The 15,328-nt window shown below is 44.1% G+C and overlaps 1 protein-coding gene across 3 annotated transcripts in view; it reads right to left on the bottom strand.

The window, feature by feature from the left end:
• AVPR2 (arginine vasopressin receptor 2) overlaps window positions 1-15,328 on the bottom strand; it is a 203,589-nt gene that overhangs the window by 14,999 nt on the left and 173,262 nt on the right. For all 3 annotated transcript variants that reach the window (XM_040322994.1, XM_040322993.1, XM_040322995.1), the window contains one exon: window positions 8,779-9,655. In XM_040322994.1, the coding sequence (XP_040178928.1) occupies window positions 8,779-9,655 (877 nt within the window). The remainder of the gene's footprint in view (window positions 1-8,778; window positions 9,656-15,328) is intronic.

Consider the following 15,328-nt stretch of genomic DNA (forward strand, 5'->3'; position numbering starts at 1 on the left):
AGCCACTTTAAGGCTCCGTTCACACTGGATGCCGATGCGGCTCCCAGCAGGGGTCCTGTGCGTCCTGGGTCAACGTTTCAGGTCCAATTTCAGCCTGAATTTTTGGCTGAATTCAGACCTAAAAACAGACCAAAAGACACACAGGACTCCTGTGCAAATTCACACCGGAGCCGCATCGGACATATGTGAACTGGCTTCATAGAGAGCCATTCACATTCTCTTGCTATTGCGAATTGGATGCGATTCGCAATAGTGTAAACCCGGGCCTAAAAGTGAGTATAATAATCTGACGTGACCTTCATGCAGGCCTTAATTTTAGCACATTAGTACTTTTGTTTTTAAAAATACAGTGAATTACATTTTTATAATTTTTTTTTTTTTAAATACCTTGAACATATTTTTTTATAATAAGCCGAGAAATCACCAGAAATGCGAGAAAAAAAAAGGGTGCAATTTTTGTTTATAGTGCAACATTTTGTATATTCATATTATTTCAATTGTTTTTAGTAAATTATTTTCAAATTTTTATCCCATTTTACCACCTAGCAACATTTTAATGGGGTGCCCCTAGACTAAATTTCTCTGTAGCAGCTTACACTGTCAACTGTGACAAGAGGGAGGTGATTTACTAAGACTGGTGCACTCAGAATCTGATGCAGCTGTACATAGTAGCCAATCAGCTTCGAACTTCTGCTTGTTCAATTAAAGCTTTGGCAATAAGGCTGGGTTCACACTACTACACTACTTTCATCCTACTTTGCTCGGTGTTCAATGTTTCCCTATGAGAGCGTCTTGTAGTGTCCTACATTGGTCCTACACAAGTCGGTCCGACTTTGAAAATGCTCCCTGTACTACTTTTGGTCCTACATTGATCCTACTTCAGGCCCATTGAATATCATTGAAGTCGGACCAAAGTAGTATCCTGTTCATGAAAGTAGGATGGATGTAGGACCAATGTAGGATAAATGTAGGACCAATGTAGCAGAGCAAAGTAGGATGAAAGTAGTGTAGTAGTGTGAACCCAGCCTGAGGCTGGGTTCACACTACTACACTACTTTGATCCTACTTTGCTCTGCTACATTGGTCCTACACTGATCCTACATTGGTCCTACATTGGTCCTACATTGATCCTACTTTCATGAACAGGATACTACTTTGATCCGACTTTGTGATAGTCTGACTTGTTCTTTGACCAATCAAAACAATCCCAGAGTGAGATAAATTCCTTTTACTGCTGCTGTAATCACAAGTCTGATGTCAAAAGTCGGATGGTTAGGACAAGGCTCCTACTTTGGTCCGACTTCAATGATATTCAATGGGCTGAAGTAGGATCAATGTAGGACCAAAGTAGTACAGGGAGCATTTTCAAAGTCGGACCGACTTGTGTAGGACCAGTTAAGACAGCTCTCATAGGGAAACATTGATTTTCACACGTCATGCTACATGAGCTCCCAATGTAGGACCGTTGTCGGACAAGTGTGAACCCAGCCTAAGGCCTGGTTCACACCCAAGCATTTTTTTTAGTGCATTTTTTGTTTTTCAGAAACACACTATAGTCCATTTAACATGGTTTCCTATGGGTCACGTTCACATCTGTGCCAGGGACTTTTTTCTGGTTTTAAGTTCCATAGGCCCGGATTCACAGACACTGGCGCACATTTATGCCGTCGTAGCGTATCTCCTTTACGCTACGCCGATGCAGCGCAGAGAGGCAAGCACTGGATTCACAAAGCACTTCCTCCCAAAACTGCGCTGGGTTTCCTAGGCATAAGCCGGCGTAGGTGGAAGTGGGCGTGAGCCATGCAAATGAGGCGTGACCCCATGCAAATGATGGGCTGAGCGCCAGACAGATACGTATAACGAACGGCACATGCGCCATCCCGTGGACGCATCCCAGTGCGCATGCTCACAATCACGTTGGAACAACTGCCTAAGATACGCCGGATCACTGCCTACGGAGTGAACGTAACCTATGCCTAGTCATATTCATATTCACGTACAATGTAAACTACGTAAAATACGTCGGCTTGTGTTCCCTGGTGCAGCCCTTTGCATAGATGCTGCTGAGTTACACCTCCTTTATGGGGCATAACTTTACGTCGTACGTACAACTTACACGCACCAGTCGTAGCCTGCGTCGGGCGCAAGTACGATCGTGAATCGGCGTATCTCCCCCATTTGCATATTTGAATAAAAAATCAATGGGAGCGTCACATGCGTCCAGCGTAAATATGCGCCCACTTTACGCCGGCGTAGGCAAATTACGTCGGTGGAATGAAGCCTGTTTTTAGGTGTATCTTAGTTTTGTGGGCACGTTGCATAGATACGACGGCGCATATTTGCACTTACGCGGCATATCTTGAGACTTCAATGAAAAAAAAATGTGTATTGAAAAATGCAAAATGCACCTGGAATATGCAAACTGCAACCTGTATAGGTGTGGACCAGGCCTAAAACCTTGAAGCTAATTTGGTTTCTATGCAGAGCTGTAGAAGATTTTGCACCCCAATTTTATGTGAATGACATTTAGGCTGCATTCACACCTGAGCGTAGCGTTTTCCGGCGTTTTGTCGCACGTATTCGCGCGTTTGCATACAGCGTTGTCCGACGTTTTTGAGCTTCGTTGTTTTTTTATTTTAGCCAATAGGAAAAATTATCATCTCTTTCATCATTTGTTGCCATGTTTTTAGATTTTTTTTTATCTTCTTCCTGGGTGAATGTTCTATTTCACAGAACAGATTAAAGCAACAAAACGCCCGTAGAAACGCTTGTTGTCGCGCTAGACGCTTGAATCGAGCGTTTCCATTCGTTTCTATGGGAATACAAACGTTCAAAAACGCCCGAATCGCGCGACAAAAAAGGGTCCAGAATTTGTTTGAACTTCAGGCGTTTTGGAGTGGAGATGTGAACCATCTCCATAGAGAATAATGGATTTTTTCCCCTCTGGCGTTTTGGAGCTTCAGGCTTTAGGCTACAAAACGCCCAGGTGTGAATGCATACTTAGGGGGTTATTTACTAAAGTATGCCTAAATTGGTAGGTAGCAGGGACGCTCTCACCACAGCCAGTACATTACAAGGGACCAGTGCTGTGGATAAAAGTTATAAAATATATCATTTAGGCAATTTCAGTCTGTAGCAGAAGTTCAGTAGGTCATCAATCTACACAGCTAAGCAAACGCTTCCTTTTGCACAAGACATGTCACTAGGGATGATCTTCAGGACTAAATCTCTTCTATATTTGAAACTTAAAGCGGTAGTTCACCCCCCCCCCCCCCGACACATTTTACCATCGAGACAGGCATTGTAGCGCGAGCTACAGTATGCCTGTCCCGATTTTTTTAACCCCGGACTCACCTTGTAATCCGACATCGTAGATTTCAGCTCCCGCGGGGAATGGGCGTGCCTATGGAGAGGGAGGATGATTGACGGCCGGCCCTGGCACGTCACTCTCCCCGAAGACAGCCGGAGTAGGTCTCGGCTCTTCACGGTGCCTGCGCACAGGCTATGCGCACGCGTCGTGAAGACCAAGCCTATTTCGGCTATTTCCGGAGAAGCGTGACGCGCCAGAGCCGGCCGTCAATCATCCTCCGTCTCCATAGGCACGCCCATTCCCCGGTATCTTCGATGGACGACTACAAGGTGAGTACGGGGGTAAAAAATTCGGGACAGGCATACTGTAGCTCGCGCTACAATGCCTAATTTTAAGGTAAAAGAAAAAAAAAATTTTTTTTTTTTGGTCGATAGGGTGAACCCCCGCTTTAAAGCTGAACTCTGAGAAATAGAAACATTACCAATGCAATGGGGCTCTCCCTGAACCCCAAGGCTTAACTGCAATTTTTTTGCTTAGGGCAGTCTCTCTCAAACTCTTTACCCCAGAGAAACTCTTGAAGTAATTTTCAGGTCTCAGGGAACCCCTGCTAATATTAGTCTATTGGAGGATATTAGGAAAATGCCCCGTATATTGGTGGTGGTGGTGCTCCCCTTACAGGGAGACCAGAATGACACCCTTGCAGTCATGCTACTGGTTCTGCCAAGTGTGACGTCACCCAAAGCCTCTTCTCTTCAGCACTCTGGTCAGCGGTTACAGCTGTGAAATTACTGAATCGTAAGTGAGGCTGTCCAGGGCCTGCTAACAACCCGAAGCATTGGAAAGAAGAGGTGGTGCCAACTACCCGTGGACTGAGGGATAAAATAAGTGAGTTATTTTTCCTATTACTCTAGGCAAAAATAAGCATTTGTCCCTGGACTGAAGGGGGGACATTTAGTAGAGATGGCTCTGTTCCAATTAGGCTGGATTCACATTTATGCATTTTTAGTGCTTTTTGCGTTTTGCACTACAGAACGTGTTCCATAGGAAACCATGTTAACCGCTTAACGACCGCCGCATGTATATGTACGTCCACAGAATGGCACGTACAGGCATATGGGCGTACATGTACGTCCCTGCCTTTCCACGGGTCGGGGGTCCAATCGGGATCCCCCCCCCCGGTACATGCGGCGGTCGGAAACCCGCGGGGAGCGATTCGGGACGAGGGCACGGCTATTCGTTTCTAGCCGCCCCCTCGCGATCGCTCCCCGGAGCTGAAGAACGAGGAGAGCCGTATGTAAACACAGCTTCCCCGTGCTTCACTGTGGTGGCTGCATCGATCGTGTGATCCCTTTTATAGGGAGACACAATCGATGACGTCAGACCTACAGCCACACCCCCCTACAGTTGTAAACACACACTAGGTGAACCCTAACTCCTACAGCGCCCCCTGTGGTTAACTCCCAAACTGCAACTGTCATTTTCACAATAAACAATGCAATTTAAATGCATTTTTTGCTATGAAAATGACAATGGTCCCAAAAATGTGTCAAAATTGTCCGAAGTGTCCGCCATAATGTCGCAGTCACGAAAAAAATCGCTGATCGCCGCCATTAGTAGTAAAAAAAAGAAAATAAAAAAAAACTATCCCCTATTTTGTAAACGCTAAAAATTTTGCGCAAACCAATCGATAAACGCTTATTGAGATTTTTTTTTACCAAAAATAGGTAGAAGAATACGTATCGGCCTAAACTGAGGAAATTTTTTTAATATATGTTTTTGGGGGATATTTATTATAGCAAAAAGTAAAAAATATTGAATTTTTTTCAAAATTGTCGCTCTATAAAAACCGCAGAGGTGATCAAATACCACCAAAAGAAAGCTCTATTTGTGGGGAAAAAAGGATGCCAATTTTGTTTGGGAGCCACGTCGCACGACCGCGCAATTGTCTGTTAAAGCGACGCAGTGCCGAATCGCAAAACCTGGCCTGGGCATTTAGCTGCCTAAAGGTCTGGGGCTTAAGTGGTTAAATGGACTGTAGTGCAAATCTGCAAAATGCAAAAAGCACAAAAATTGCATAGGTGTGAATCCAGCCCAATATTATGTTTAGGAATAGTTGTAATTGGGCGTTAGCTCCCCTTTGAGAGAAATCCCTTCTTTAGTGATGTAATGGGTGGGGTTAGTGCCCTATAAATACCAGTGTGGCAGGGGCCTCGGTAGATGGGGCATGGAAGCCAGACAACCCAGATCTGCTAAAATGTATTCATCTTAAGGGCCCTTTGCAGGGCTGAAGTTCAAGGCAAGGTATGGGAGGCCCGGACAGAGTGAGCAGTGGTGGAATCCTGCCAATAAGTGTACTATCTCGGAGTGTGCCAGGCTGGGCAGAGCCATAGAAAGGATAGTGAGAGAGAGACAATGGTATACTAAAAGAGGGCACCTTGTTCCCCCTGATCCTCAGCTGAGGATCCTGGATGAAGTTATGGAAGCTTAATGCCATGGACTTGATATACACGGGGAAGTGGTCCCAACTCTGTGGTGCTCCCAAGCAGAGGAATGTATGTGTAGAGGGAAGATGGCTTTCACAGATATGTGCTTGCGTTCTGCACAAAAATGTCAGCTACAGAATGTCTATTCCTGTGGCGTTCTGCGTCACAGTATTCGGACAGTATGTCAAATGTGATGTCTACTGTAACTTCAAAAATTTCCGTGACACCAAAGTGCAGAAAATGCATGTTATGTGTGGACATTCCTTTATTCTCCAATATTAAGGCCTCAGGCCAGGGAGGTCGTGAATGAGGTAGAGAAAAGGGAAACTGCCGCTCTAGGTGAGTGCACTCAGCAATCAGTGTCCTCTCAGAAGCGTGGGTGCTGGCAATGCACAAAGCGAAGACCGGAGAAAAGACTGGACAGCCGCACTTCCACGAAATTCTTAAAAAGTTGCTTTTAATGGTAAAAAATGGAAACAGCACTACAAATCACAGCAGACAGTGGGGTGGATAGATGACGCGTTTCGCACTGGGGTATCAGCGCTTAGTCATAGCTATGACTAAGCGCTGATACCCCAGTGTGGAACGCGTCAGCATTCCACCCCACTGTCTGCTGTGATTTGTAGTGCTGTTTCCATAGGATGCATTAAGGTGAAAAAAACATTTACCTTTACAACCCCTTTAAAAGTTTTTGGACTTTGTATATATGGCTTCCAAACTTGAGGTCCTCCCTTTTATAGCAGCAATATGTTTGTATATAAGAGCATCCCCACCACAGCCGTTGTACTCCACTAGAAATTGTCTGATCTTCTTCAATCGTAATTTATTGATAAGTTGAATTCAGCACCTCAGCTACACATATTCCTGTAAAATGCACATGACAGTCCTGAAAATAATTGGCAATATGTTGTAACTGCCGTAAACAGTAGTGTTGCTCACGAATATTTGTATTGCGAATATTCCGCTCGAATATGGCATATTCGAGTATTCGCGATATATTTCGAATTTCGCGGTGAATATTCGCTATTCCGAATATTCAAATTTTTTCAATTTTATTTTTAGAACAGATCACATCCTAGAGATCTCCATCGACGTCTAAAAGCATTGCTGGTATGATTAGAGACCCTGGGCCGAGTAGCTGAAGCAATCATTTTATCTTGCCGAAAAATCGCAATGCGATTATTCGGCAATCGGAATATCGCGCGATTATTTTCTCCGCCCTTCTTTTGCATCAGAGCCAATCAGAGTGCTCCTACCGCAGTTGTCGAAATTCCGCAATAAATATCGCATTCGCATTTTGCGAAATTTCGATAAAATATCACGAATATTCTGAGCCAATCAGAGGGCTCCTACCGCAGTTGTCGAAATTCCGCAATAAATATCGCATTCGCATTTTACGAAATTTCGATAAAATATCACGAATATTCTGAGCCAATCAGAGGGCTCCTACCGCAGTTGTCGAAATTCCGCAATAAATATCGCATTCGCATTTTGCGAAATTTCGATAAAATATCACGAATATTCTGAGCCAATCAGAGTGCTCCTACCGCAGTTGTCGAAATTTCGCAATTATTTTCGCATTCGCAATAGCGAAATTTCGCAAACATTTCATTTCGATAAAATATCACGAATATTCGAATTTAGCGAATATTTCTCGAATATTCGGCTATATATTCGTGATATATCGCGAAATCGAATATGGCGTATTCTGCTCAACACTAGTAAACAGGACTAGTAATAAATTATACTAAAGCTATAAATATTATCGTTTAACTGAAAATACCATTGCATAACCATTAGTAAAAATTCAGTTTATCTCACGTTCTTTCAGTTTTTCTGAAGCTTCTTTTTGGCTGTTTTCCTGTCACAGATGTCAGTTTCCCAGAATACAGCCAAGGACAGAGAGCTTCAGGAAGTGAGATGTTAAGAGTGATCAAAAGTTTATCTCACCAGCTACGGCATGCTCCCAGGGTTCTCATCCCACCCCTTTGTGTCTCCATTTCTGCTACAAATTCTATGTTTAGTTCTTGTATTGCTCTGTTAAAAAGACCTGCCTTGTTGTAGGCTATGATTAAGCACTAATTGACACAAGGGTATATGGTAAGGTGACCAGATTTTTTTAATAAAAAAATGTATATATTTCTTAGAATTTTTGAAGATATGACTACCAAATGTTATGAAGATAAGATAGAGAAAAAGTTCAGAGTTCAGGAGTGAGCTACATAACTACTAGCCGACCAGCCGCCGTATAACTAGCAGGTCGGCTTAGCTGCGCGAAATCACGTAGGTATACGTCATTTCGCATTCCAGCCATTAGGGGCGTGCGCGCCCCCTGCTCGCCCCTGGTGCCGGCACCCGCAATCGCTCGTTACAGAGTGTGTATGTGTAGTGGGGTCATATTATCAGGGACTATTTGATAGTTATGCATACCTAAATACCCCAGGAGTTTCAGTCACGTTGTATATACGTGTTTTACTTTTTCCTAAAGCAATGCATTGTGGGATTTGAAGGATTGGGAGAAACGGACTTCATTGGGGAGAGGGGAGAGGGGGAGAGGGGGGGAGGGGGAGGGGGAGAAGGGGTTAGGAGGGGGGGGGAGAAGGGGTTAGGAGGGGGGGGGAGAAAGAGGGGGAGGGGAAGAGAAAGATAGAAAGGGAACACTGCTGCAACACTGAAGGTGTATCAAACCCAAAATTGTTAAAATAAATAAATAAATAGTGTTGCACTGACAAACCACTCCCCCCCCCCCCCCTATAAAAAAAAATAAAAAAACACTGTAAAAAAATAAATAAATAAATACTGCCACTGTCACATGACATTAAAAAAAAGAATCAGTATCGGCGAGTACTTGAAAAAAAGTATCGGTACTTGTACTCGGTCTCAAAAAAGTGGTATCGGGACAACCCTAGTTTCTATCCACTTTAATGGCGCTAAATAAGTACCTGTAATAAATAAATAAAATAAGGTAAAATAATAATACCTTACCATTTGCACCTTCATTCCAGACATTCCACAGCTGAGCAATAAAGAATGGCGCCCAACATATCACGTAAATCAGTACAATGGCCAGGGTCATTCGCACAGTCTTGGACATGGCTTTTGTCACGCCGGAATCTGAAGTTGGCGGCATGCCATTCGTCCCACTAACCAATTTTCCTTTTCGTCTTGACCCCGGCGACCTTTCTGTCCCCAAGTGCATACTGTAGTGAATTTCTCTAAAAATCAGGACTTGGCATGTGGTGATAAACAAAGCTGGCAGGATGAGGACAGCCAAAGTTATCCACGTCACATAAGCTTTGAGACCCCATGGCTGCACAAAACTTGCCCAGCAGTCATAGACTCCTGGATGGACCTCTGTTCTTGAGAAAATAAAAATCTGTGGAAGGCTGAGAACTGCAGATGCCCCCCATGCCAAGCAGACAGGGATATTCCACCGAGCGGAACCCTTTTTAAATGTCATCATAGGTCGACAAATAGCTTGATGCCTATCAAAGGTCATGGCCACAATCATGTAAGAAGATACGAACATCCCAACAACCTGAAGATATCTTACTGAGCGGCACAGGAAATCTGGACCTGGAAATCGGTCAACGATGTCCCAGATAAGTTGTGGCAAAACCTGGAAAAAAGCCACCACCAAGTCTGCCAGGCAGAGATGGATCATGAAGGTGTGCATGAGGGCATTGTGCTTCCGCCGCCTAAGGAGGGTGAAAAGAACCAGCGAGTTTCCAAAGGTGGCCAAAGCCAGGATGATGGTTAGGAGAGCAATGCTCCATTGTGTGATGTAAGGATTTATCGTCTCCGCAGCTTCACCAGTGATGTTGGTGCTGATACTGGCAAGGGGGCTCTCAGTCGCAGACATCTGTAAAAATACAAAATATGAAGAGAAATTAATAAAAAGTAAGAAAACCATAACTACAACCAGTTGAACTGCAACAGTGTAATCAGATATTTAGGAACCCTTCATCACACTAGTGGGCCTAGGCCAATGATTTGATTAGGACCCCAATCTGTTTTTTTTAAAAGGCAATCAGCCAACCGTTTAAATACGCATATGTAAACCCTATTTGCCAAAGAATGATTAATTCTGTTCAGGTGGTCTTGTGATTCACATACCCCTAGCTAGGCAGGTGGCACCTTTATTTCCTGCAGCGTAATCAATCAATCTATGCAACACTCTTCACAAGTGCCTGGGTAAGAGCGCGCTCGCTCCGCAGTAGTTGTTTCAGTTGTCATAGTCTTTGGAAAAGCAGTTATTAGACTAGTTCTCTGGAAAAACAAAAAACTGCGCTGATAGACTCAAAATTGCAACTAAATAGGCAGCAGCTGGCGTGCGATACACAGAGCAGAAAGTAATACAAAAACAAAGCCGCGCCACAGAACACTCAATAGTAAAAACTATCAGGATGTGATATGAATCAAGTCCATAAACAGAAATTTCATCAGCATAGATCTCCGTTAGATACAGTTCATGCAAATATAAGGTCCTGGAAATTCACACCATTAAAGTGACAGGTAATGACATATCGAAGTGATCCCTTCACCAGAAATGTGAGGCCGCTTACCAGAGGGCAAGCTTTCTAAACAGTCGGCTATAGCCCAGCCGTGGCCTTTGTGGACTCACAGGATCTAAGAGGGAGACAGGTCCCAGGAAAAAAACACACCAGGTACGATCTCGGGCTCATCCAATAATGAAAATGAAAAAGAAGGTGCACCATAGCATAATTCCTTTCAAAAGAATTGGCATTTATTAACCACTTAAGCCCCGGACCATTTTGCAGCTAAATGCCCAGGCCAGGTTTTGCGATTCATCGCTTTAACAGACAATTGCGCGGTCGTGCGACGTGGCTCCCAAACAAAATTGGCGTCCTTTTTTCCCCACAAATAGAGCTTTCTTTTGGTGGTATTTGATCACCTCTGCGGTTTTTATTTTTTGCGCTATAAACAAAAATAGAGCGTCAATTTTGAAAAAAATGCAATATTTTTTACTTTTTGCTATAATAAATATCCCCCAAAAACATATATATATAAAAAAAAAAATTTCCTCAGTTTAGGCCGATACGTATTCTTCTACCTATTTTTGGTAAAAAAAAAATCGCAATAAGCGTTTATCGATTGGTTTGCGCAAAATTTATAGCGTTTACAAAATAGGGGATAGTTTTATTGCATTTTTATAATTTTTTTTTTTTTTACTACTAATGGCGGCGATCAGCGATTTTTTTCGTGACTGCGACATTATGGCGGACACTTCGGACAATTTTGACACATTTTTGGGACCATTGTCATTTTCACAGCAAAAAATGCATTTAAATTGCATTCTTTATTGTGAAAATGACAGTTGCAGTTTGGGAGTTAAACTCAGGGGGCGCTGTAGGAGTTAGTGTTCACTTTGTGTGTGTTTACAACTGTAGGGGGGTGTGGCTGTAGGATTGACGTCATCGATCGAGTCTCCCTTATATAAGGGATCACTCGATCGATACACCGCCACAGTGAAGCACGGGGAAGCCGTGTTTACATACGGCTCTCCCCGTTCTTCAGCTCCGGGGAGCGATCGCGACGGAGCGGCTATAAACGAATAGCCGCGCCGTCGTCCCGGATCGCTCCCCGAGGGGATCTGCCCGCCGCACGCAGCGGAGGGGGTCCCGATCGGACCCCCCACCCGCTAGAAGGCAAGGACGTATATATACGCCCTTCTGCCTGTCCGTGCCATTGTGCGGACGTAAATAGTCGTGCGGGGGCGTTAAGGGGTTAAAAACGTAAGTGTACTCACAAACATCGATTTAAAAACAGCATATAACGAAAGTGCCGGCCGGCAGATTCTAGGAGCCCTTCCTCCTTAGCGTGGTGACGTCACTGCACGTCCTTCCAGACGCGTTTCGTCATCAATAGGACGTTCTCAATGGGATACGGCGTAACAGTAATTCACTTAATATATACAGCCAAGCCTCATTGTGAAGTGCAGGACAATAGCAGCGTAGTTGGCGGTGCGGCGCTACACCCCCAGGCAACCAAAGAGTTTTATAATGGATAATAAATTAATAAATATACAGAAGAATAATACTGCCTAAAGTCCATAATCATCTTCTCCATAGTGATTTAACAATAGGGAGATCTCAGGAAATGGTTAAAACTGGCCTGGCACAAGCCACATGACTCCCAATTTCCTCGTTTGAACTGTACCCCACCGCCACCTAGAGCACTACGTGACTAGTTCTCTGTTGGCTTCCCAACCCCTAGAAGCAAGCAGAAGTTTTATATATTTTTAATGTATTTGCCCTCGGGAACAAACTCTCTTTGATGATTTTATATTTTATGCAAGCTGTGGAACATTGAAACACAACAGGAAAACATTTGAATGCCCTGTACACACGACTGTTTTTCTCGGCAGGAAAAAAAAAGTTTTTTTTTTCTGACGGAATTCCTCTCAGGCCTGCCATGCATACACACGTTCAGGCCAAATAACCTCCGTCCAAAAGGGACTATAAAGGGGGAGTTCCATTCAAACGGCGCCACCCTTTGGGCTGCTTTTGCTGATCCTCGTGTTGGTAAAACTTTGGTGAGAGACGATTCGCGCTTTTCAGTCTTCGTGCTTTTTAGTCCGTTACAGCGTGACGAATGTGCTATCTCAACAACGAGCGCTCCCGTCTCATACTTGATTCTGAGCAAGCACGTTTTTTTTCCCCTCAGAAAAGCATAAACACGACCGGTTTTTCACGATGGGAAAAAGTCAGCCGGAAATACCGGCGGGAAAAAAGAAGACATGTTCTTTTTTTTCCCGCAGTTTTCCTGTCGGGAAAACTGTGATGGAGCATAAACACGGCCAGAATTCCTGGCCAAAAGCTATTATGGCAGGTTTCCTGCCGGGGAAAATCGGTTGTGTGTAAGAGGCATAACAGAATATATTGGACTCAAGGTACGGGACATGTTGACATAAATTTGATATTATTGCCTACTGGTTTTATGTTGGATGATGTAATCCAGTCCAATAATTTGTACAAACAGATGTTCGTACACTGTTCATGTGCGTGTAAAGGCAGGCGTCCCAATACTTTTGACAATATAGGCCTAGATTCACGTAGGGCGGCTTTACGTTGTGCGGGCGTAGCGTATCTTATTTACGCTACGCTGCCGCTACTTAGAGAGGCAAGTGCTGTATTCACAAAGCACTTGCATCCTAAGTTACGGCGGCGTAGCATAAATCGGTCGGCGTAATTCAAAGTAGGCAGGTCGTGTTGTTTTTAAATTAAGCGTGACCCCATGTAGATGCATGGCCGAACGAACGGCGCATGCGCGCGCATGCTCAGTATCACGTCGTATTTACGCCCAAAGATACGCCGGCTCAATGCCTGTGACGTGAACGTAACCTACGCACAGCCCTATTCACGTACGACTTACGTAAACGACGTAAAAAGATACGCTTGTTCCGACGTCCATACCTTGCATGGGCTGCTCCACCTAGAGACCTGCTTTATCTTTACGCCGGTGTATGTCTTACGTAAACGGCGTAACTAATTGCAACGGGTGTACGTACGTTCGTGAATCGCCGTATCTTGCTCATTTACATATTCGACGTGGAAATCAACGGAAGCGCCACCTAGCGGCCAGCGTAAATATGCACCCCAAGATACGACGGCGTAGGAGACTTACGCCGCTCGTATCTTGGCCAAATCTATGCGTAACTGATTCTATGAATCAGGCGTATAGATACGACGGCGGCCATTCGGACTTACGACGGCGTATCTGGAGATACGCCGTCGTAAGTCTTTGAGAATCTGGGCCAATGTGTGTATATATTTTATTGATCTAAAGTAGCTTAGGAATGACAGCCAGCCCCGGTTTGGTAAAAGTAAACAACAATAGCTTACATCTACCAAAACCAATCAACGGTCCAAAGTCCTGGTACCACAAAACTATACAACTGGCTCACCACCAATCTTTTTGGCCTCGTATTGGGTTTGGGCTCCTTCGTGGTAAGGGTGTCAGACAGGCCACAAGGGGGGGGGGGGGGGGAGGTCAGCAACCAGCATCTCAGCTTGTCTGAGAGCTCACGCTTTAATCACAGCTTATGAGCCTCTCTCTCCACTCGACTTTCCTGACATAGGTGCCGATTTCCCTCTGCTGCTTTTCAAGCCTTCTTGCCTGGGGCTTAACCTCTTCGAGACCAGTATCCTGGCAGTAGGGGTTTGGAGGTTCTTCCCACCCAAATCTCTTTGAACCCCCAAAATTCCGGGGTCCCTAATAATAAGTTATTAACTAAGAGAGCGATGACAATCAGTCCTCTCTTTCAAACAGATCACCCTGAAACCCCTCATCCTGCATGGGTGAACACCCCTGAGTACTCAGCCCAGTCTCTAAACTGTCCCCCTTAAAAGGGACCACAACTCAAATACTGGTGCAATATACCTGCAGTCCAGAACACCCCCGATGTCATGTACAGTACTCTATTTTTTTTAGGGAAAACTTGGAATATTGCCTGTGAATATTATCTTGTCTTTTATCCATTCAGAAGGTGTCACTCTAGGGTTACTGCTCTCTCTACCGATTGAATATTGAAAAAAAAGCCTATGTACAGTGACAGATCAAGGTGAAAACCACACACACACACAACTGCAAGAGTCAGAGAAATGAATGCTCAGCTCAAAGTTTCAATGAGAGACGTTTATGACTGAAAATGTGCTACTTCTTCTTAGCCGTCTTTTATGCAAAGCCTGGTGCTTTGGGAATCCCTTGTCTCCTTTATATAATTTAACCACTTACCCCCCGGACCATATTGCTGCCCAAAGACCAGACTACTTTTTGCGATTCGGGACTGCGTCGCTTTAACAGACAATTGCGCGGTCGTGCGACGTGGCTCCCAAACAAAATTGGCGTCCTTTTTTTCCCCACAAATAGAGCTTTCTTTTGGTGGTATTTGATCACCTCTGCGGTTTTTAGTTTTTGCGCTATAAACAAAAATAGAGCGACAATTTTGAAAAAAATGAATATTTTTTACATTTTGCTATAATAAATATCCCCCAAAAATGTATAAAAAACTGTTTTTTTCCTCAGTTTAGGCCGATACGTTTTCTTCTACATATTTTTCGTAAAAAAAAATCGCAATAAGCGTTTATTGATTGGTTTGCGCAAAAGTTATAGCGTTTACAAAATAGGGGGTATTTTTATGTCATTTTTATTATATTTTTTTTACTAGTAATGGCGGCGATCAGCGATTTTTTTTCGGTACTGCGACATTATGGCGGACACTTCGGACACTTTTGACACATTTTTGGGACCATTGGCATTTTTATAGCGATCAGTGCTATAAAAATGCATTGGATTACTATAAAAATGCCACTGGCAGTGAAGGGGTTAACACTAGGGGGCGGGGAAGGGGTTAAGTATGCCTGGGTGTGTTCTAACTGTGGGGGGGTGGCCTCACTAGGGGAAACACTGATCCTCGGTTCATACATTGTATGAACAGAAGATCAGCATTTCCCCTGCTGACAGGACCGGGAGCTGTGTGTTTACACACACAGCTCCCGGTCCCCGCTCTGTA

The sequence above is a fragment of the Rana temporaria genome, chromosome 9 (genome assembly GCF_905171775.1).
Source record: "Rana temporaria chromosome 9, aRanTem1.1, whole genome shotgun sequence".
NCBI classification, from domain to species: Eukaryota; Metazoa; Chordata; class Amphibia; order Anura; family Ranidae; genus Rana; species Rana temporaria.